Below are 25,002 nucleotides of genomic sequence, written 5' to 3'. Positions count from 1 at the left end.
CCTATAGTTAATTTATTGCAGTCTAGGTAAGTTATAGTATACATATTGACAGACATGCATTTTTTATTCCCGAAGGGCTAAGCGGAAGCGCCATGCGTATTCCATCCTACGATATAACAGAGGAACAAACTTTAAGCCAGAGTCTTTATAAGACATGTATATTATCGCACTACAACATGTAAATACCTACTTATGTGATTTAGAATTAAGCACCGCATTCGTGCAAAGCACGAACTGTATCGAATTATAGTTTATTGTCGAAAATACTTGTGAAATTCTACATCACTACAATCACCGTATCCAAGGAAATAAATTGTAATTAAGGAGAGTTCGTATCTATGGAGACCATATCAAATAAAATGTCCGATGATATTTGATCAATAAATGTAGATACGTGAAAGAAAAGTTCTGTTGAAAGAAAAGTAGGTTTTAATAAAATGAGCGGAGAAACACTTTACGAGAGACCTAGGATCTACGCCGTCTCGAAGATGAGGGTCCATGACTATCTTTATGGCAAGTATTGGATAAGAATTATATTGTAAATCTCGAATGCGAAAGTCTATGCCTACGGCGCCACACGTGGAATAAATATTTTGCACGCTTTTTCTAGCGATGTTTATTTATCCAACTATATCTTTGTTGTTAAGAGTATAACGTCGGTGCTAATATTTTACCTAGTCTATGGTGTCCCCCCTAAGCCTTCAGCGCCCTCTCTAGAAATCATCCCCCGCTCGTCCACTTACATTAAAACCAGCACCAAATGTAGGTCACTAAGGCTCACAAAAAATGTACCATCACACACGGGGATTGTAACACACGATCACACACAGAAAATAGGCAACACACTGGACATATTGTTAAGATTAGTTCACACCAAAAAAGAGTACTTTATTTTAAATAAAATACTATATGCACCAATTTGTTTATTTAACTAAGAAAAATATTATTATATCCTAATCAAAATAAAAGCTGTCGCTAGCAGCAGCCAAAAAGTATTCTTTTGGCCGTTCCGTATTTTGCGTAATCTTAATGAGTTTTACAATTAAATCTTCGGTAAATGTGTCTTGATCGTTAATTTTTTGAACAAATTTTAGGATTGGTTTCAAAAATCGTATTTTCTTCTACAACTCGAATATCTTCAATAAAACCGATGTAATATTTCCATGTGTCTCTTTGGTAGTATCATACAAGTACAGTGCCTTTGAAACATACCCGCAATATGTCTGGTCGACCTTCCAACGTCAATTCAGTGTCATTTGTATCATTCTTCTGAGGAACTGCTAATACAAATTCTGTCTTTTCACTTACTTCAGTACCTTCTAAATAAGTGTCTATATTTTTTTCATCTTCATAAAATAACTGTTCAGTACCCTCTTTTACTAATCCCTCCCATAAAAGTCTCTGAAAAGGTTCTGTACACAGCAATTTTTAATTTTCTGTCGTGTATGACGAATATTTCCTTTTAAGGCCAAATAGGTAGCCATTTTGGTTTTCATACCGTATCTATTTATGGTCTCATTATTGCTAAATATTTTTTTTTATCGTGCGTTTTTCTTCTGCGTTGTTACTTTTGTAAATTTTCTGTATAATATCCACAATGACGTGATGTTCAAGCAGTGTTTTTTCACTCTTTCCTTTTCTTCAGGGCCTATAGAAGGTAAATTTTGATAGATATAAGCATCCGTTTTCGCGAAGGGGGTCATTTGTTTAAAATCTCTTCTTCCTTTTGAGTTTAGCATTTAAATTCAGAATTTCTTCATATGCACTTATTAATTTGTCTTTTACCTTGATAATTTCAAGAAGCTCATCGTTTTTTCGTTGATATCTTGTCAATTTTTGCTGAATTATTTTCAAAGATTTCTTCGATTGTATTAAACGCTGTTTAAATGTTATGTTTTTAGTTTTTAGCTTGTAATATAATCTTCTATTTTGATTTATCTTCTGTTTTAAAATTGCTGCATTGTCAACTGTAGGAACTTTTTCAGATTTAATTTCTTCTTTGCTTTTCTTTTTTCTCTCCCTCCACTGTTTTCTAATATTTTCCTGTTCTGGCGGTGAATATTCTGATATATTCTTTCTCTTTCGTTTTGTTCTCTCAGCATTTTTTATCTTCTGGGCTAAAAACATTTTAGTATTTTTTCTTTTAGCCTTTCCCGATAGAACTTTTGTCTTTCGGCAGGTGTTAGTGGCATCTAAAAAAAGGAAATATTTAGATAATATTTTATTTTACAAAACATGGAACGATTAACTTCAATCGTCAAAGTTTTGACATGTGATCGCTATTATGATAATATTTCCAATGTAAACTAAGCTTTACACCTTTCACGTGTGTTACGTCACACAATTACGTAACACACGTAACCCACATGAACAAACACACGTGAATAACATAACCTAAAATACCCCACCCTCACAATATACATATGCCTCTTATTTGTTTTTACACTATATAAACAATTTTAGCTACTTACCGTGACAAATTGCTTCTGAAAAGTCGCTAAAAACAAAGGACGAAAAATAACGTTCTCCAATGAATTCCCGTTTCTACAAAAGCTAAGATGTTAGACAGGAAAATGACATATCATTTTGAAAGTAGTAAAGTTGTTATTATAAAAAAATAGCATCATATGTTGCTACTACTTTAACAAAAAAAACTACTTCGTAACAAGTCATTTGTAACACACGTGAAATAAAATGGGATTATTTTCTTTTGAAGTCGTTATTCATTCTAGTGATGTGCCGACTCGGGATAAACACAACTCGAGCTAACTCGGGTTGAAATTCACGTAACTCGAGTTTATCTTAACTGGGTAAGATGATATACATAGACTGGTCCTGGATTGGGACAAACTTACAAGGGTTATCCCGGCGTCGGTATAATATCTTACCACCAGCAATTGTCGGCTTTCCCTTTAAATCTTCGATCCTTCGCCACTGGTCTTCTCCCATCCCCTCTAATGCCATTTCAATGAATATAGGTTCAACACAACATAGTTACCTTCTACTCAAGTATGCTGTTCATGATCCTTAGTGGCGTAGTTGTAACATCGTACGAGAACGACTACCGCGCTAAGGTCCTAGGTTCGAATGGCAGGTCGGGCCAGAATAATTGTGACTGGGTTTCCAATACTCAGTCGCAGGTCGGAACCAGGAAGTTAGTAGTGGGATACTCTCGTGCCTCGAAAAGCATGTAAAGTTGTTGTTCCTGCACCTGATCTCGCTCCGGTCATGTCGTACTGCCGTCGCACTGGACTATGAGAGTGAAGTAACAGAGAATGCACCTGTTAATTCCGCACATACTTATGCACTATAGTATCTCCTGCATACTTGGATTTCCGTTGAGAAAGGCCACCGTGGTCGTTCAGTTCAGATTCAGTTAGGTAGGAAACAATCATGTTGCCAGAACGATTTGACTTAGTTTATACGTGCGACTTCCTTCCAAGACGAAGGTTCGGAGATACAAAACCCAAGGCAAACAACCTCTCATAACTACGCTTTACCGTTGCTCCCTTTAACGGTGAAGGAAAACCTGAGAATTCTCCATACGAATTTCAAACGTATCTGAAGTCTGCCAGCTAGGTTAGCGTGGTGGACTAAGGACTAAACCCTCTCAATAGCGGAGAAGACACGTGCTCAGCAATGGGCTATACTTATATAATACAGGGCTGATGTTGACATTCTAAACGTGCTAGTAAACCCCCCTCCTCCAAGGCAATTCTTATACTCTTGGTCTCCTCACCAAATGCACGCCCATGCATGCGGGCACATTTGCCGCGACTCCAGGCACACAGTTCAGTGTGTATACCTCGTGGTTGCTAAATATACATTGAGGTCTATAAGGGTTCGCAAACGTTTCCCCTCCCTCTCCCTTCCAATTATCCTTCGAGGGCTCCTTCTCCTTCCTCTTATCTTCCTTTCCTCTATCCCCTCCCTTCTTCCTTCCGGGCCCTGTGACCGGATAGCTGTGGGTCGCCAGCATACTGTCCGCTGGCACCCTCGGTGACAAGACTAAATCTTCCTAGGGACTGCCGTGTTTGCTAAGTCACGGGATTGCCTGTACCCCGTTAGTAGGGTACCCCTGGTGATAACTACGGCAGCATTAAAAAAAATGCGCTATCCTTAACCTGTCAATTAATTCTTCCAGATTCGTCGTTCATAGTGTCGGGCGCACGTGACTATGCCAGGACTGCATTCAAAGCTGCCATGGCTTCTGCACAACTGGTAAGAATTTTTGGTGTTTCATTTTTAGATATTTGCTATTGCTTATTTCTGTCGCTAAAAAATAATAAGTACCAAGTTTTAGTAGGTACTTATACTTCAATAGCTTTAGCATAAAATTTTGTTGTTTAGGGCAGTTTCCAATGGCGATAATATTGTTTATGGGCAGAAATCTTAGACCGTCTAGAATGCCATGTGCCTAAAACGAGGATAATTTTTTTTGTTACTTTCAGTCACTACTACATTGAAAGTAGGTACAAAACCATTGGTTTTTGTATACTATAACCACACCATATTGTGTCAAAATGAACGTAATAATTAAACATTGAAATTAAACTACTTTTCGGATTCTATCGCGGTTTTTTATATTTTAGTTTTCTTCCGACGTTTCGAAGACTTTGCAGAAATCATTAAATCTTTAACGCTTATCAGTTTTACGTTTTCTTTTATTCATACGTTTGATAGATGGAAAAATCATACAAGCTGCGTTCTTTAGATATAAATAAGACAAGACTCATAAATACGATTTCAGACTTTATTATTTATTATTTTAATATATCGTTTTCTTGATAATATTTCTTTTTCCAGACCATTCAGCCTGTGTACCACACTATGTTCTCCGAGCTGCGCAAATGCCCGCGCATGAGAGTTGGTAAATATTTTTCTTTGTTAAGGAACGTATTTACTAACTTGAGTAATTATAAAAAATTGTTACGATATTATCATCCACGAAGACGTGCCCTTATCCCAAATTCCTGTGTCTTTCCACGATTCTTCTAATATTGTTTGTTATTGGATGTTGGACATCACTTAACATACGGTCTCAGGTGATCAGTATTTAGCTGTCAACCTATTTTAACACTACACCTCCACTCCACTAACCCATTAGTCTTTGCGACTCCGCCCTATTTTACTTCGCACTAGTAAAGATAGCCATCAGCTGTTGCTTCAAAGTTCCATAATTTCTCTCCAAATTGGGAGGCAATTCTACAACGCGGAAGGAAATCTTTAGCGGAAGAAACTTTCTATTTAAAACTAAAAACACTATATTAGTTGTTTAAAGAACTGTTCAGGAAATCAAAGAGGTTTTTTTGACTTCGCACATTACCTTTGAAAGGTAACGTGCAAGGTCAAAAATAGCTAAACTAAACTTTGGAGGGATCACAAAGCAATCATTTGGCAACACTGTATTGCTTGGCTACAGTTTACTACCCGAACTGCCGGCTGCCAGAGCACATGGACCGCACCTATAGCGGGTACGTGGAGCGAGTTCGGGGGAGCCGCGGTGCGCCTGCGCCGCAACTGCTAGGGAAGGACCGGTTCAAATTCAGCGCCATGTGAGACCATTTTCATAAATCCTTAAACTATGCAATCTAATTAGATACAGTGATATTTCTACGAATGTAGGTGTATTATTTTTTTAGAACAAAATGCTTGACAACAAATTTTGGGAAAAAAAATGTCGCCCTGATTACAGGCACATTGACTGCCTCGCTAGTATAGTTGTGATGCATATGCAGTACTAGTAGTACTACTGCTCTGAAGCCTGGATTCGAATCCTAAGTGGGGCAAAAATAACTGTGACTTGGTTTTTCAATTATAAAATTACTTAATCGCAGTTCAGAGTCAGGATATTGCTTCGGAAAGTACGTAAAGCCGTTGGTCCTGCGCCTGATCTCTCCGGTCATGTCGGATTGCCGTCACACCAGATTATGAGAGTGAAGGAACAGAGAGTGCTTGTGTATTGCACACACTCGTGCACTATAATATCTTCTGCGTATCCGGTTGATCTTTGTTTAGATTGGCCGAAATTCTGCTACGAACGATACATTTATTCATGTACAGGCACATTATATTTCATAAATAATGGCATCACAACCAATTAGAATTCAACATCCCTCCTCTAAGCCAAAGCGTTAACCCCGCAGACCCAAGAAGGTCCTGGCGGTGCCGACCTCTGTGCCGGAGTTCAACCCGCCCACGCCGGTGAGCTGGCCGACGGAGCCGACCAAACCGAAGAATAGAAGCACGCAGAGCATGTTCAGGTAAGCAACAGTATACGACAGGGTTTAAATCATTATTCTTGCTTTACACATGTAACAATTGAGCTTTAGTGATAACATCTATTGTCTCAGGGTGACGAGCGCACCGCCCTGTGGAATGGGGGCGTTTGGAGAATTCCACCACGGTATCCCTGGCTTGTCGTAAGAGGCGACTAATAGGGGCCACGAAGGGGGTCGTCGGCGGGCAGCAGGGGGCTGTCCGCCCTAGTGCATTTTTGTGCAATTTTGCACATGTTTCGGTTGACCCCCGGGATGGACGGCAGCGTGTAGTTGGCCTCATGCTGCCGTAGACGCCGAGGGCATCCTTCGGTGCGGGGGGGCTTCTGAGCCCCCCCCCCCCCCATAGGAGACGGGCCGCAAGGCGGCACCGCGCAGGGGCGGCTGCGGACGAATACTTAGACACTTCCGTCAGAGGAAGCCCGCAGTCGTCCCTAATGCGCCGAAGAGGGCCACCGCGGAGTTTTAGCTGGTAGGCCGTGCATAGGTTAGCTGTATATAGGGTTAGGGACTCGGCCCGGCGGTCGCCCGAAGGTCGACTCCATCTCTTTCTTTCGCACGTCTCGTAATCCCCAATGACGTCACATGCAAGTATTTTTTCCCTTTTCTATTTTTTAATACTCTTACCCCTACTAGCCTAGGTACTTAATTTCAATGGCTTATAATTTGCATATATTTCATCAGATTTCGATGATTTCTTCTGTTTTAGATATTATACGACGTACATACTTTATAAAAATAAAAATAAGTCAAGTAATCTATGCCAAGCTCTGATGTTGCTGCTGTTAATGGCTGTCATGTGGCATGCCATCAGGCGAGGGGCTTGCTCGTTACGTCAAACCTTTGCCTAAAAACACATAGACGTAGTATATCGTCATGTAGAACCATTTATGTTCCGCTGAAGTGCTTTTCAAGTTTCATGTTAGTCTATTGTCAAATTTTAGCATAAATTTCTCGTATAGGTAATTTGCAATATACTCATTGGAATCATTACCAGCAGACAATAAGTTGCTATAAGATGAGTGAGGTAAGGTTAGAAATTGTGATGGAACAGATAAGATTTTGTGTGTAGGGAGTCTTCCGCACAGACGACGCCGTGGCAGCCGGAGGGGAAACCCGCGGAGGAGTGCAACAACACTCCCGAGGTGCTGCATCTCGACTGCCTCAAATGGGGTGAGTCTGGTGGACATTCTGTAATCGGAATTTCGACCTCATCATCAAATGGATATGCCTTCAGTTCATGCATATATTCTTAATTAATATACAATACTGAAAAAGAAAGTTTTAGGTTGAGGACAACATTTTATCGAAAGTTATAGATGGGTTCTTCAAATTACACGACTTGGAATTAATAGCGGGACTTAAAGTAGATAATTAACACAAAAAAAACACTCTAATGTTTTTGGTTGCTTAAAAGGTTACAGAAAGCTTAACAAGGTCCTCAGCGAAGACCACGAGAGACTGAGGCCACGAAAAGGCCACGAAAGCGTGAGGGCCCGAACGGTTGCCCGCACCTCACCTCACCCTTTGATTACTAATAGGCCTAATAGTACACCTATGTCCGGTACTCTGCAGTCGTCAAGCCGGGGGGAACTAGTATCCCATTCACTGGATTCCTTCGGTATTCACAGCAGGATTGCTGCAAAAAAAAAATGCACCTACTTTCAATGTAAGATAATTTCTCAGGGCCCGGCCGTCCGTACCGTCAAGGTGACCTGCCAGCCGACTTCCACACTACGGAGATCATCAACAAGTAAGTTGTTTCTGATGTCTAATTGTCATCATACTCATCACTGTCATAATGGCTTACGTAAGTGCGTCGCATTCTGGTTTCGAACAGGCCGACATAATTGTGTCGACTAACGGGTGATTATCATCTCTTGTCAATCGTAAGTTCTATAATTGCTACTGCGTTTAATGTTCGGCCTAGTGCCGCTAGGATGCTTAGGGCCGGCTCGTTCATAGGGAGAACGAAGGAGCCGTTCCAGGCGCCTGGGGTCAAGAGCCGCCCCCTGGCCCTTGGTGGCGAAGGTTTCAGGGTACTCGCGGCGCCCTTAGTGTCTGTAGGGTGGAATAGGCTGGGGATGCCAGCTCCTAGCCAAAGTCCGTAGGGGCTGCCATGGATTATATACTTGTGACTTAAAAAATAAAAAGAATCTGAGTGCTCGGCTATAAAGGGCCGGCACTGCTTATACTTTCTGGATACAATATTTCCCCATCTTTCATGTGACGGCACTTTTCGTCCATTACAGTTTACTGTGGGATGCTTACGTTGTAAAATGGTGTGCGGTTGAAAGCAGATTTACAGTAAACGTGATTAGACGTTTTGCTGATGCTGTTGGGAATGTTGTCATTTTTAAACGATGTAATAGCAAACGTATTGAGTGCTGCCGAGTTACTTTACCACACACGCGCGCCTTTTTTCCCGAAAGGGTGTGGATACGCAACTAGTGCATCCACTTTTCGCCATACGTATTCCAAAACATTATACGATAGAGGGCGAGCATATCGCCATATCGGACACAAATTCCAGACTATAATACTGAATAGAAAAACCCGATATCACTTTGCCCGAATCGGGGATCCATCCCGAAACCCCAGCAGTCAGCACTGCAGTCGCACCGGCACTGTAACCAAAACCTTGCTGCAATTAGTGACTTGGTCCCCAGGTTACGGCACGCTCGTATGTGGTCGGAAGTGGTGGAGAAGGGGACCTTCCCGCGCTGGATGAAGAAACGGGATGCCATCATCAGCGACGTGGAGACCAAGGACTGGATCTTCAGGGAGGCGGTGAGGGGCACTCAATTATATTCATAAATACTAGGTTTTAATCGCTGCTTCGCTCGCGTTAAAAACTTTTTCGGCACAAAAGTTCCGCTATATATTTATTATTTTCCCGGATATAAAAGTAGCCTCTGTCATTCATAGCATGTAAAACTGTCTCCATACCAAAATTCATCTAAATCGGTTCAGTAATTCAGTCCTGAAAGCGGAACAGTACAATTAACCAACTTCAATAAAGGAGGTCCTGTATTCGACCTGTATGTATTTATATAAGTTTATATGTCCGCGATTTTCTCAATAACTACTCGTCGGATTTGAACGAAGTTTTCGATTTTAAAATGTATATTTTTCAAGGAATGTTTATATAAGTATGGATATATATATAAGTATGGATTTTTTAAATAGTGAAGAAACAGACATAAAAAATCTATTTTTATTCTAACAGAAGACAGTAGTGAAAAAATATGTAAAACAAATTGAGTAGAGAAAAATGTGATTAAATTGTTTGCTGGTCAGAAGTCTGCATCGTAGTACAATAACAAAACATACAGTCGAAGTGTCCTCATTTTTTTGAAGTTGGCTAAAATCCCAAAGCCTATTAAATTGTTCAATAGATATGTTCTGTAGAACACACCCAAATCCCACAGGAGATAGACGAGCTGCAGGAGATCCGCCTGGAACTCCTGCACAGTCTACAGTCACAGCAGAGGGAAAAGCAGTCGAACCGCACCAGCAGGAAGCTGGCCAAACTGTGGTCGTGCAAGAAGCAGGAGATGCAGCGGAAGATTGACCACATCAGGCGCACGAGGGACAGGGGTACACAAGATTGCCTTTTATCAATCTAATGTCTTAACTGAAGGTTGCGGTCAAAAATGATGGCAGTTGTATTTCTGCTGTTTCGACCACGAATTATTCAACATCAAGTGTGATCACAATTTTGTATATAGTAGTCTGTTTTTTAACCTCCTATTGTACCTGATGGTAGGTCCTGTGCTCTTTAAATATGTTGGGAACTATTACTCTATCTTTTGCATTATGGCGGGTCGTCAGTCCATCTTACTTTGCCTACTACAGCTAATCCTACAGGACTCGTTGGAGCGGCTCATGATGGAGTGCTTAGTTTCACTACATATCTTAAACCTTTATCTGGTATCAGAGACTGATAATTTTTATACTAACGAAGGCGACAGCATATATCCAGTTTGGAATAGGCCGGTATAATTTTGTCGACTGGCGAGGGACAATCATTCCAGGTCCTTCGATAATATATTTGGACGCCACTCCAGTTACTGTCAGGCGCAGTGGATTCAGCATATCGTGCTCGTGTAATTAAAACTATCCCCCTTATTCAGAAACGTTTTTTATCTAAGGACGGAGTAAAGCTGTGATAACAAGCCTGTTTCTCAGTGCCCAACGGCACTGAGAAACAGACATAGGGCCGTTGTGATTGGTTATTATTGTTGTATTTCAATATTAGCCAATCACAACGGCCCTACGTCTACGCACTGCGAAGACTGCCATGCCGTCAGCACTGAGAAACAGACTTGTTATCACAGCCTTACTCGGTCGTTCGATAAAAAACGTCTATGAATAAGGGGGTAAGTATTAAGGTAAGTGGTACTGGTCCGATGCCCGCAGAGTTGCGCAAGCTGAGCGCGCTCCACAGCGCCGGCGAGGGCGGTGCCGGGGCCCGCTCCAGCGCCGCCGCCGCCGACCCCGCCTCCGAGCTGCACGCGCCGCTCGCGCGCCACGGCTACCAGGCGCGCCGCCGCCACGCCGCCATACACTACGACCCCGCACTGCTGTGTGAGTACATACACCTGAAGATAGAAGCAACCAGCTAGTTCTTTATCTGCTCCTACTCTTACTCTTCACTCACACACACTCACGATTTTATCACCGATGAGATAAGCAGAAACACAAATGGTGTGACAGAGGATGAGCACATCGCCATATCGCGAACAAATTTCTGCCTCCGAGCTGATATAAAATAGAAAATCCAATATCACTTTTCCCGCTCCGTGGATCATACCTGAGACCTCAGCACAGCAGTCGTACCGTAATACGGCAGTCTCTTTACTCACAATACACTTGCTGAAACACTAAACACACTAAACAAACATGGTGTGAAAAAGAGTACCGCGTGGTGGACATCCTTCTATATTGGTAGCCTTTGTCAGTATCAGCCGTATCAAGCAATTCTGTTCAATAAATGGTAATAGCCTCGCCTTCTATCACATGGATCTAACATAGCTGATCAAATGAGTGTAATAACACCGCTCCTTCCCCCTGAAAAGGAAAGCCGTGATGGTCCATACTCTCCCTCAGCCCTGGAAGACCACGAGCAGATCTCGAAGCCGCCGGCGTGGGTGACGCGCTGCGGCCGCGATCTGACGCTGTCGTGCTCCGGCCACCACGTGCCGCGCGACCCCACGCAGCTCTGCGAGCGGGAGACCAAGTGGAGCGAGCAGTTCCTCGAGAACCTTCACAATGATCTTAAGAGTACGTTGTTAGAGTGTATAAATTTGCTTCTAGGTCATGATATTGGTATCCACAATGATCTTAAGAGTTTGTCTTCTTTAGTGGATAGGTGTATAAATTTGTTTCAACGTCATGAAATAGCTATCCATCTATGATACTGTGTCAGTCGTAGAAGAGATCCTTACTCAGCAGTGCGTCAGTTAATATACAGAGCTTATATAAATATTATAATATGGTAGATAGAAGCAGTGCCGATAAAGTAAAGAATGAACGCATTATAAAAGTAAATTATTGGGATACAGACAAAGCACGATTTTTGTAAGAGAATAATAGCACCAGCATTATATTATACTGTATATTGTGTACTGTTCTACTGCTGAGCACAGGCTTTTATTACTACTTAGAGGGTTTAGGTCTTAGTTCACCATGCTGGTTTTGTGTGGGATTTGAAATTTTTGTGGAGAATTTCTCAGGTATGCAGGTTCCTTGTGCAAATTATAATTCACAAATAGATATATGCAACTTTAGAAAAGTCAAAAGTTCAGACGTATGTCTTACATTATGAATCTATCGCCGGTTAGCAGGCAAGATTATCTGGTGGTAATTATATGAAACTTTCGCAATACCGTGGTCGAGATTTTTCCTGCATACGTTCAAATCATAATGAAAATACTTTTCTTTAACAAAGCATATGGACAAGTAGACGTAATGTTGAGTGATATCCGTAAGCAACGAAGTATCATAGATATCATAGTCTGGTTTAGAGGATATTTTATAGATTTTAATAACTGTTTCGAAATTATAATAGATATGCATGCAGTCTGTTTTAAAGGATATCTGATGGATTTAGCCGTTTTCAATAAACGATCCCAACATCTTTTCTCGATCCATGACAAAAATTTACCAGTCACAATAAAACTTTTTAAAATATTTTTTTGACTGACTGACTGACGAGAGATGATTACGCCTCGGCATCATCATCATCATCATCAGCCTACTGCTGTCCACTGCTGAACATAGGGCTCCCCTAAACCGCGCCACGCTGCTCGGTCCTGCGCTCTCCTCATCCAGCGTCCACCGGCGATCCTACGAATATCGCCGGACCAGCGGGTCGGAGGTCGCCTCGGCAGTCGACACAATTATGCCGGCCTATTGGAACTAGATATACGCAGGCTGATCCCGGAACGCGATACACTTACGCGGACTGGTGGCGGGTTTTTATACCTGCTTTATTAATGAGTAATGTCGTACACGCATACAGCATCGGAATGTTTGCCGGCGAACATGACAGCTACATGATATTGCGCGTCACGGGAATATAACCTTATTATGTAGTTTATAATGTTATATTATTATTATAAGCGGCGATAGCCTAGTTGGGTGTGGAACGGACTGCCAGACGAATGTCCGCAGGTTCAAATCCCAAGGGCACACACTTCTGACTTTTCTAAAAAATAAAATCATGTGTGTATTCTTTGTGAATTTATCGTTCGCTTTAACGGTGAAGGAAAACATCGTGAGGAAACCTGCACATCTGAGAAGTTCTCTATAGGAATTTCGAAGGTGTGTGAAGTCTACCAATCCGCACTAGGCCAGCGTGGTGGCCTAAGGCCTAATCCCTCTCAGTAGTAGAGGAGGCCCGTGCAGCAGTGGGCAAGTATATAATACAGGGCTGATATTATTATTAATGTTATATTCCCGTGACACGCATAATGTCATGTAGCTGTCATGTTTGCCGGCGAACATTCCGATGCTATATGGGTTGATCGGGATCGTTTATTCTGTCCGCAGAGGCGCGGCTGGGCGCGGGCGGTGCGGGGGGCGGTGCGGGGGGCGGGGCGCGGCGCCGCTGCACGTGCTGCGCGCGCGGCGCAGCTCGGCGGCGGCGCGGCGCGCCACGCCCGCGGTGGAGGCCGTGCCCGACGCGGACGAGGCGCCGCACCAGGCCGCGCTCACGCTGCAGCGCCTGCTCCGGGGCCGCGCCGTGCAGACCCTGGTCTCTGATCTTTTCACCTTTAATCAGTCTATCGCCACTTATGAACCTTTCCACGCGCTGACCTTCCCCATCTTAATCAACTCTCATACTTACATCCACTTCTTATATCGTGTTGATGCCTCGTAAAAACTTTATTTATAGTCTATTGCAAGAACGATTTGTATAATTTTTTACGTCCCACTGTCTGTTTTATGTAAAGCACTTCAAAGAGATATCAAATGTAACTTATTACATAAGTACTAATGGTAAAACTAAATTACATTTATTTATTTGGACCAACTGCTGTTTTTGATTGTATCATGAGAAAGAATAATAGCACTTAATAGCAACTGAAGATGTTTTGAAGTCCGTAACATTGCGCGTTATAAAATTAACGAAGATAAATAACTATAACACCAATTCCAACCCCAAGCAGCTGATACGTTGTTTCCAAACCAACTATCTAGTCGAAACGGTAACAGATGTACGAGGGACGCACGCGGTCCGCGGAGCTGACGGAAGAGTTGAAGATGACGCACGGCCTGCAGAAGGAGGACAAGATCCGCATCGCGCGCGAGGAGGCCAAGGCGAGGGAGTACAACGCCATGAGGACGGAGGCTGAGCAGAAGGTTAACAACATTGTTTGCTCAAATTCTGTTGAACTGGTTCCGCAAGCAATGGATATAGTTTCCTAGGTTACAACTAGGCGCGTAACACCAAGATATCTTATTTGAGGAGTCCCTTCCAGCTTAGAGCAGTTGCAGATTATGTTATCATTGTTGCTTATATTTTTGGAGGTAGATGTTGGTGCCAAAAGATTTTTTATATAGTAATTAGCGACCCGCCCCGGCTTCGCACGGGTGCAATGCTGACTATTTAATGGATGTTATTATCTATATATATAAAAATGAATTGCTGTTCGTTAGTCTCGCTAAAACTCGATAACGGCTGAACGGATTTATCTCATCTTGGTCTTGAATTATTCGTGGAGGTCTAGGGAAGGTTTAAAAGGTGAGAAAAATTCGAATAATTGCCGGGAAAATCCTCAAAACAGCATTTTTCTATTTCCCATACAAACGTTTTCTAAATAAAATGGAGAGTCAATTTGTAATTTATTACCGCTGCATAAAGTTCAAATTCGCGTGCGCGTTGGAGGATCTAATATCGCGTTCTGAAACTCAACAAAAGTGAAAGTGAATCGCGAACGCGACAAAATTGCATAGTCTCAAAATACATAGTACATAAATAGTGGTCGGCTTCGAGAAACTCAATTTTAGCTAACTTCAGTTGTTAATATAATATATAACTCAAAGGTGACTGACAGTGATATATCAAGGAACAGCCCAAACCATTGGACGGATCGGGCTAAGACTTTACATGCATAAAGCTACTATGACGTAGGCATCCCCTAAGAAAGGATTTTGATAAATTCTACCCTTAAGGGGATAAAATAGGGGATGAAAGTTTGTATAAATGTTCTTAGATTTTCGACTGATTGAACTGAAATTATAGATTGGGCATAAAATTAGTTTGAACCTATAAGTACCGGGAAAATATGTAGCAAAACTTTTATCAAACAGTGGAATTTTATCCTGGAAAACACCTTCACGCGGGCGAAGCCGCGATCAAAAGCTAGTTATACATATAAACCTTCCTCTTGAATCACTCTATCTATTAAAAAAAAACGCATCTAAATCCGTTGCGTAATTTTAAAGATTTAAGTACACATAGGGACAGAGAAAGCGACTTTGTTTTATACTATGTAGTCATAATAAATAACATTTATTCCCACAATTAATATTGATACAAAATTAGGAATAAACACAAAATCAATATGTATGGAAGAGGCTCAGTTTGACTGCTGTGACTTCTGTCTAAGGGCCGGCAAAAATCCTCTGCACTGTACTCCGGCCCCTCGCTCCTTTAGTGTTACCAGCAAATTTCAAATTGCTTCATTCGTCTTTGGATCAGGGTAACACTAATGGAAAGAAATAATGTATGGGAATCTCATATGCCAGTGATAACTCTATCTCTAAGATATGTCATTACATATTACGTTAGCGTTGATTGAAGAAAAGCATCTTGACCATGACCCAAAGACTGATAAGTGTCTAACCGAAGTCCGCGCTGGTGTTGGCAGTACATAAAGTTAGTGTTAATTATTGTCGAAAGCGGCAATAGCCTAGTTGGGTGTGGAACGGACTGCCAAGACGAATGTCCGCAAGTTCAAATCCCAAGGACACACACCTCTGACTTTTCTAAAAAATCATGTGTGTATTCTTTGTGAATTTATCGTTCGCTTTAACGGTGAAGGAAAACATCGTGAGGAAACCTGCACATCCGAGAAGTTCTCTATAGGAATTTCGAAGGTGTGTGAAGTCTACCAATCCGCACTAGGCCAGCGTGGTGGACTAAGGCCTAATCCCTCTCAGTAGTAGAGGAGGCCCGTGCTCAGCAGTGGGCGAGTATATAATACAGGGCTGATATTATTATTATTATTGTCGAAATCATCTTGGCTTCGATCCCAGGACTGATAAATGTCTAATCAAATTCCGCGCTTGTGTTTGCAGGAGGACGCGATCACGGCGCTGGTGGAGGAATTGTGCGGTGGCGCGGTGTCCGCCGCGCTGCACTTCCTCGAGAAGGAACTGCGCAGGCTCAAGGAGGAGAGGCGGCAGCACGCCTTCATACTGATCGCGCGTAAGATATAATTTACATCCGCCCGGATAGCGATCACCGTACAAGGTGTCAAAACTCGCCATAGTGGCACACGTGTGGCGTGTTCTGGGATCAGCCTGCGTATATCCAGTTACAAAAAGCCGGCATAATTGTGTCGATTGTCGAGGGGTAATCTCTTCAGTCGACATTCTATTGGAGCTTCACTTCACTACACTATAAAGGTCAGGATACTTAAGATTAATTCTGCATGCGAGGGTCCGTCTGAGTAGTAACGTTAGCCGTCGAGCAGCAGATCGGAGATATATTTTTTTTTAAGTACATGCCCCGCATTCAATAGAGGGAAACCTGCGAACGGTATACTGGTTCCCCCGGCTTAGCGACTGCGAGGCCAGGGGGGAACCAGTATACCGTTAGGGGAGGAAAGAAGGGGAAGGAAGAGGAAGTATCAGGATGAGCGGAGTATGTTCACGAGTCCCTCATAGACCCCTATGTGTCATTGCAACCATGGGGTGTACACACATTCACTGTGTGCCTAGGGCCGCGACAAATATCCCTCGTGCATGGGCGTGCATTCAGTGTGGAGCCTGAGCGCAGAAGAATTGCCTCGGGGGGGGGGGGGGGGAAGTTCGGAGATGTTGTAACCTGCCTAATCACTGGGCATTATGATCCACAAAGCACCCATCAGTAAGGACCACGGTTGTTCCAGTGAGGGACAAGGCGATGCGCGAGGCGGCGGAGGCAGGGCGCCGGCAGAAGGAGGAGCATCGCCGTCGCGAGCACGACGAGATGTTCAAACAGGTGAAGATTTATATCTCAGTAACCAGTACATGAGTTTCCAGTTGTAAATATCTTTATGATTAAGGTTCCAAAATACCTTTTGTGGTTCATAATTTTGTCTTCCGCTTTGCTATGGAGGGAAGAAAAGTATATCTTCAACTCCTCCCTATCCTATTTGATTAATTTGCGGCTTAAGTTACTACTAATTATTGTGTTCAGAAATTCACCGCTCGGTGTCATAAAATTCGAGCCTTTACTGATCCTTGCTTACAAGAGTTCCAATGGTGGATGTGAGGGCGAGATGGTCTTGTAAAAAATTAATAAGTTACTTAAAGTTGCCCGTACATGTGTGAATCAAGTATTCATGTTCTACTGATGAGACGCATCGCTATTGGGCTTTTCTTCAAGTGTTTTCATCACTGAAAAATATTTTATTCCCGGAACGACTTGACTGGTGTACACAGGGTCGAGGAAAGGGTAGTTATAATATTTAATTTCGTTGTTATCGTTTGCTTGACGAAGTTAGCGCATAGGTAGGTACATTCGATCGAGCGTTTACTAGGCAGGGCAGTTGAGGTGTTGGTGTGTTGGGCAGGTGCTGGGCGTGACCCAGCAGACGGTGGACGCGTACCTGCTGGAGGTGGTGGAGCAGGGCGTGGAGCTCGCCGCCGAAGAGGACGCCGTCAAGGAAGCGCAGGCGCACGCCGACAATATAGACCTCACTCTCAAGGAGAACGAAGCTATGTGAGTGCCGGATTAAGATGGATGCGATTTGAGATTGTTGGACTTAGGGGCCAGTTTCATCGGCTATCGTGTTATATACATACTTAATTTAATTCTCAAGTGATTATTAATTATTTCAGAGCATAGTAATTGACAGCGTGACTTTCGGATTTGGTCGCCTTATATTATATCTAGACGAAAACTTAGGTTAGTTAGAAACAGACGAGTAGTGATCTAGCTTTCTGTGGCTTCGTATGGTGAGCGGAGGCACAAACACCCTCACCCCCTCTTTTACTCCTTGTTCTATAAGGGTAACAGTGCTTCCATGACGTTTTTTATATTATGATTACATATGGAGGTATAGTTTTCTTAAAAGTGACCCCCTTTTTTAATATATAATCAATTCACTGCACCTGATGGTATCGAGTGAAGTCCAGACAGAGCTCGCTTCCTACTCATACAATGAAACCCATGTTGTTTGGGTGGTGGGTGAGTGGTATGACTGTGGCAGGTCGACGGCGGAGCAGAGCGAGGCGGTGGCGGAGCTGGTGCAGCAGTTCCTGTTGCCGCACGCGCACCGCGCCGCCGCGCGGCTCCGCCTGCACGCGCGCCAGCACGCGCGCCTCGCCGCCGCCCGGGGCGCCGTCTTCGGCCTGCTGGACGACGCCGAACAACGGGAAGGTAAACTGTGGTGGAGCTGCTAAAAACTTTGTTTTCATTATGCCTAAATTTACGTTAACTTTAAAACTTACATCTAGACTTATATTTAAATTCATAATTAAAAAACTATATTTACAACTCCGAGAGTGACACCGGCTGTACGTTGCTGTGTATGCGCTGGCACCAGATCGTCCGGATGTAATCCGGCAGAACTTTTTTTTATTAGAGTTTAAGGTTTGTAAATTTACCCCCTTATTCATAGACGTTTTTTATCTAAGGACGGAGTAAAGCTGTGATAACAAGCCTGTTTCTCAGTGTCCAACGGCACTGAGAAACAGACATAGGGCCGTTGTGATTGGCTATTATTGTTGTATCTCAATATTAGCCAATCACAACGGCTCTATGTCTACGCAATGAGAAGACTGCCATGCCGTCAGCACTGAGAAACAGACTTGTTATCACAGCTTTACTCGGTCGTTAGATAAAAAACGTCTATGAATAAGGGGGTTAGTTTTTAGTAGCTGTGCTACATAACTATCTACACTTATAAATCTGGGTAACCCAACCTGTATGCATTCCCGTGCTTTCCGGCGTTTTTGCCATGCCTATTGTAATCAAATCTAACAGCTCATGTGATAGGACCCTTTCGTTTAATTATCCGTAGAGCTTTAAAACTAGCTTACCTAGTTGTAAACGTTCCTATCCTTGAGGTTAAATCGCCTCCTTACATCATTATTTTGTCTCCCGCTTTGCTATGGAGGGAAGTAGATCAATATTTCCAACTCCTCCAGATCTTTCTATTTGATTAATTTCGTTGCGGGATAAAGACAGATTAGTGTTCTTTGAGACTCGCCGAGCTTCACTGCTCGGTGTCATAAAATGCGTGCCACTGATCCTGGCTTACAGGAGTTGTAGTGGTGGTTGTGAGGGGGGGAAAGTCTTTTACCTGTATACAAGATAAGGGACTGAGTAATGAGTCGTGTGGTACGCCGCCATCTGTCCCAGAGTGGTGCCCGCAGTGCGGGGAAGCGCTGGGTGCGGCGTGCCGCTGCGACGGCAGCAGCGCCGTGCCGCGGGAGAAGCCCGCCGCGCGACAGGACCCGCGCTGGACCCTCGCCAGACGTGAGTACCTACATATAGAGCAAGAACTTCTAGATGTGTTTACACTACCTACTTCAACTTTCAGAGATTTCTCGGACTCGAGCTTTTTTGCTCGGGTTATTGACCACCCGCCCTGATATCTTCAGGGAAGAGGTAATTCAGTCTGCCTGTTGTTCCCCGTGTACGAAACGTGTCCCCTAACACTCTGCTCAATATAATAGATGTATGGATTGCTGCTTGTTTTTGGAGGATGTTGATATCTATCTACCTACTACTATTATAAACGCGAAAGTTTGTGAGGATGGATGTATGTTTGTTCCTCTTTCACGAAAAAACTACTGAACGGATTTGGATGAAACTTCACGTGAGCGAATCTGCGAGCACAAGCTAGTACTTCAATAATTCTATATACATAGTTTTTACCAGGTGTCCTCTAAGTTTGAGAGTTTGTAGCAACACTTAAATGGTTGCGTGAATCTTCTGCAAGTTTTCTTGATCCGCCACTCTATATTGAGCCAGCGGTCTGTCCTCCGCGTTGCAGGCCGGCCGCGCGTCATAGAGAAGAGCGCGGGCGAGCGGTACCCGCCGACGCACGAGATGCGATGCATGCTCAATACGCTGGTCGATGAAGGTATGGACGAATCGATTCCGAACGGTATAACATTCATAAATCATAATCTTAATGTTATAAATGTGAAAATATCTGGAAATAATGAAGTTCGTATGTTAGAAGTAAACTCAAAAATTTTACGAATTTGGACGAAATTTGGCACACGGTTAAAAGATGTCCTGGATTCACATATATTGGTATATAATGGAAGTTTTTATCTGTTTTATTAAATAAATGCTGTCAGCTTCGTATAGTGTTTTAATGATTTTTGGAGTGGGAGAGTCTTTCCATGAGCGGACTCGCGGGCAACACCTAGTATTATATATGCAAAGGATATGACGATGCTTGGATATTTGTTACAAGTAAACGCAGAAATCGCTGAATTTTATGAGGTTTTGCACAGAAATAGACTATCTTTCGTATTAGCACCTAGACTACTTTTTATCGCAGAAAAGAACACAATGGAACTTTTATTCCGGGAGGTCTTCCACGCAGGCGGAACAGAGGGCAAAACTAGTGCCTGATTAAGGAAAAATTATCCCTTTTAAATATCTTTTTAAATCATTAATTTGTTATTACCATAAATCATTGATTCTACCGTACGTACGATTTGAAAACCAGAAAACTAACACCAATTTAAATGAAACATGAAAATGCCTTCGGTCTTCCATGTTATAGCTGTTGTCGAGGCTCGTAAGCGCCGCGAAGACAGGAACTATCTGACCAAAGAACTCGAGGACGTACTGCAAGAAGGAACCGAGAAGGTCGTGGAGGCGATGGGGCTGGTCGAAATATGTGAGTTTTTTACCATCGTTAATACTAATATATATATATAAGATATAGTTTTTCTTTGTTTAATTGGTCGACACAATCAAAACACAATTGAGTTTCTCTGTAAGCAAAGATTTATTGTGCTAAATTTATGTTTATAATACACTTAATTAATCAAAAGTATTTACTACTAAAACTTTACCTGTAAGCAAAGAAACGACATTTAATGTTATAGATCACAATGTCGAATCCAAAATAACCATTACATTAATTATTTTTCATATCATATGTAACAAAATAAATTGTTTTCACTAGACTGCTAAATGCTTCATAAATTATACTTCATACAGAATTGGTCTATGGTCGAACTATCACGATGGAGATTTAATGCGCTAGAATATTTAAATTCAAGAAAAATATATTTTTCTTTACATATATATTATTGGTAATTTTATATCGGGTTCTCTTTCGGAGTATTTCACCCTTTTCCTCTGCACTGGAGTCTCGACGCCACTCCACTTACTATTAACAGTAGTGGAGTGCATGGTATACAAGAACTAGTTTCTTGAACTTTTGCGAACCTATAGGAACCTTTCTGGGTTCGACTTTTGTCTTAAATAAACTTTCGATATATCCAGATTGAACGGAATAGGTCAGTAGGAATGGCATTTTTTTTATTTTACTTACTGGTGACTTTTATTTGGATGGTATGACCATTGAGTATTTAGCGAATGAAACCATATATGTCTTATTGTCAGTAATCGACCGTGCTACTGGTGTGACGTCAGTTCCGGTGAAGCAGTCCCGCTACCACCACTACATGAAGCGCATCGTGGGAGACGCGCTGGCCAGGAGCGAGCCCTTCAGCCCTGGTCCTTGTGAGTAGCCTAGAAGTGATAGCCGTGATGCGTTCTTACAATCGTTAACGCTAAATTTATGTATGAGAATGACATATTCCAACGATAGACTTATCGATATGTCATTTCCATATTGTTTCTGTTTTAGCGTTAACTGTAGAAAGGCATCTTGGGTATGGCAGCTGATGTCCATACGTAGCTTTACGTCAGAAGTCTTACTTTTCGATGTACTACATAGCCTGGAATCCGATAATTTTGATATTTTTTTTATGGAAGGAGCGAATTAGCAGATCACTTGATGGTAAGCTGTAAGTGGTAATCCAAATGTTTGTGGATTTCACCTATTGTACTCTTTGGTGGTGGTCGAATAAATAAGGAACACAAAACGTTTGGTAAAGATGGTGAGCCGGGTTTTTATTTAATTTCTAGTGAGCCGTTGGCGGGTGTGTTGGCGTCCCTTCGGTGTTGCCAACTTACATAAAATATGTTACTATGATTATCTGTAGCGACAAATCCCCCACGTGTCCATTTCATAATATTTCCAACTTTTCCCTATATTACTATTTGATTAATTTCGTTGCGGGATAATGACATATTAGTTTTCCCTGAGACTCGCCGAGCTTCACTGCTCGGTGTCATAAAATGCGTGCTACTGATCCTGGCTTACAGGAGTTGTAGTGGTGGGTGTGAGGGCGGGAAAGCCTCATGTCCATTTCGTCTACATAAAATGTTATTTTGCTCGACCAGGTCCTAAGGAGTTGCCGTCGGAGCGTCGTCGCCTCCAGGAGGAGCTGGTGCGCGACAAGACGTGTCGGTGTGACGAGCCGCCGCCGCCGCAGTTCAGGGTCATGTTTGAAGGTGGTGAGTGGTTGACGCGCCTTATTCCTGTTCACCACGGGTACGGAGGCAGTTGGTCAAAGATAAATTCATCATGAGCCCTGTATTATATACTGTCCCACTGCTGATTCTCATCATCATGGGAATACACTCGATTGAAAGAAGGTGTATGAATGGCGTAGAAGCGGCGATAGACTAGTTGGGTGTGGAACGGACTGCCGAGACGAATGTCCGCAGGTTCAAATCCCAAGGGCACACACCTCTGAGTTTTCTAAAAAAAATATGTGTGTATTCTTTGTGAATTATCGTTCGCTTTAACGGCGAAGGAAAACATCGTGAGGAAACCTGCATACCTGGGAAATTTCCTATAGGAATTTTGAGCGTGTGTGAAGTCTACCAATCCGCACTAGACCAGCGAACTAAGGCCTAACCCCTCTCAGTAGTAGAGGCGGCCCGTGCCCAGCAGTGGGACAGTATGCAATACAGGGCTGATGATGACGTAAGAGTGGTTATGTATGTTTGCTTTATCAGAAGCCGAGGTGGTGAAGGAGGAGAGCGCGGCGCTGCTGCCGTCGGAGCTGCGCGCGCTCGAGGAGCTGAGGCGCTGCAAGTGCGACACCAGCGCCGCGCCGAGCCCCGCGGATGGTACGTGGGGGTATAGGGGGGGGGTCACACCATAGACAGCACCGAGTTTAAGGAGGGCTGTAAAAAGGCATTATCAATGGCATTGACGTATATTCTATAGACACGAACGTCCATATAAACTATTTGTTCAAAATTTGAACTAAAATGGCGGCAAAACGTCACTTTTGTAATCTATTTATTCACTTGTACAACAAATAATTTTACTTATTTGACTAATGTTTTTTATTCAAATCCAGGTTTACACTAAGCTCGAGTTCTTATGCCATGACCATGATAAAATCAGTTTGAATGGATTGCAGTTCAATTCAGTTGAACACGGTGAATTTTCGGAACGCAATATTTTTTCCAATAAAAAATTATACTTGTAAAAGTCACTAGAAAAAGAGATGCCAAAAAAATTCACTGAGGGCAGCCAATAACCAAGGCCGGCTCTGGACTGAAGTACCCCTGTCATGCAAGGATACTGAAATATTGTGTCACCGGAATATATTTTGGCACCAGGGCTACTCCACTTGACAGTGCGATGTTGGATGACCTTTTTTAATCTTTTTATTATAGTCAAAATTAGATGGTCTCCCAGCATCTACGGACAAGATTAAAATTATAATTCGATTTACTTTCTTAACAGTTGTTTCGTTTGAAGATAAGTTGGATGAAAACCAAACTGAAGTAGAAGACACCATTCCTGATGAAACTCCTGATGATTAATGCTGGCAATACAACAATGAATCGGTCAAACTAGGAATGATTTTTTCGACTGTTTTAGACGTTTTGTATAATAATATCATGATTTTGAGAATGTAATGTTTAATAATAAATTATTTTTCATCCTAAACATTGTTTTGAATTCAAAGGGCCTCTTGCATACAAATTGTGAAGTTGGGAGAATAGAACATATTTTACAACCAACATAGAAGCATTAACGGCAGTTAAACATTTAAATCTCTCGTGTGCTGGGAAGCGCATTATGTATGCGGTCCAGCTGATTTCTGTTTTTTGGCTTGCTATTGGATATAAAATTTGATCTAATATTAGAATTTAAAAGTGTCCGCCATTTTCAGTACATAACATATTAAAACCAATCAGCTTCGAAATAGATATCTGGGCATGACTTTGAATACAAAGGACAGATCCAATGTTAATTTGTAAAAAGTAGCCTCCATTTTGAATTTTTGTTTCTAGATCAATAAGTTTCAAAATCGATATCTGGGTATGCCTTTGGATACAAAGGACACACCTATTGTTAGATTTCAGAAAGTGACCGCCATTTTTATTTTCTTTGTTTTAATGCCAATTAGCTTCAAAGTGATCGAGTCACATTTCACCGTTCTTTAGCCCACTAGACAGATCCAATGTTAGAATTGAAAAAATGGGCGCCATTTTTTTTTATTTCAGGCAATATATTGGGCAAGAACTTTTAAATGCCTTAACTACCTATTTATTATTTTCCATACACATCCGAATCCTTCAAGCTTCAAAATTTACAGAAGTCATCTTACCATGATTACACTGTAAAATCTGCTTGCCAACTTCTGCCAGTTTTTCTTGCTAATCAACACCTCGTTATTCGGATTATTCAATAAAACACAGTCTTCATAGTGACATATATTGAAACGTACCAACAGCGCGCTCACACCAACAGTGATCACTCAGCACTATTATCGATAAATCTCGGCAAGGCATTATCACGGCCGGCGGGCCGCGACCACACGGACGACTGAACGACACTGCCTTGCAAGGTAAACACGTGATCCCACGCACTTAACAGCACTTTATATTAACAAAAACCTGGCCAATCACTTGTTTATACAATTAAAATATTTA

The 25,002-nt window shown here is 42.3% G+C and overlaps 1 protein-coding gene and 1 long non-coding RNA gene across 2 annotated transcripts; one reads left to right on the top strand and one right to left on the bottom strand.

Annotated features, from left to right (window-relative positions):
• Positions 1 to 323: 323 nt before the first annotated feature.
• Positions 324 to 24,013, top strand: LOC115454073 (cilia- and flagella-associated protein 91-like). The gene is given in 25 exon segments (XM_037443051.1): positions 324 to 513; positions 4,145 to 4,221; positions 4,807 to 4,870; positions 5,423 to 5,555; positions 6,147 to 6,263; positions 7,351 to 7,451; positions 7,965 to 8,031; positions 8,948 to 9,068; positions 9,710 to 9,878; positions 10,701 to 10,868; positions 11,391 to 11,564; positions 13,335 to 13,387; positions 13,390 to 13,539; positions 14,001 to 14,147; positions 16,089 to 16,218; positions 16,904 to 16,995; positions 17,570 to 17,718; positions 18,209 to 18,378; positions 19,264 to 19,479; positions 20,000 to 20,089; positions 20,747 to 20,863; positions 21,598 to 21,717; positions 22,444 to 22,557; positions 23,065 to 23,178; positions 23,807 to 24,013. Coding segments are annotated over 25 exon segments (3,009 nt in total). The 5' UTR covers positions 324 to 437; the 3' UTR covers positions 23,887 to 24,013.
• LOC119190794 lies at positions 911 to 2,610 on the bottom strand. The gene is made up of 2 exons (XR_005113109.1): positions 2,472 to 2,610; positions 911 to 2,192 (listed from the first exon to the last, which is right to left on the bottom strand). It is a non-coding gene; the product is annotated as an uncharacterized LOC119190794 (long non-coding RNA).
• Positions 24,014 to 25,002: the final 989 nt, after the last annotated feature.

The sequence above is a fragment of the Manduca sexta genome, chromosome 26, assembly GCF_014839805.1.
Source record: "Manduca sexta isolate Smith_Timp_Sample1 chromosome 26, JHU_Msex_v1.0, whole genome shotgun sequence".
NCBI classification, from domain to species: Eukaryota; Metazoa; Arthropoda; class Insecta; order Lepidoptera; family Sphingidae; genus Manduca; species Manduca sexta.
Note: the sequence above shows the minus strand (reverse complement) of the source record. Positions and strands in the feature narration are given on the sequence as shown.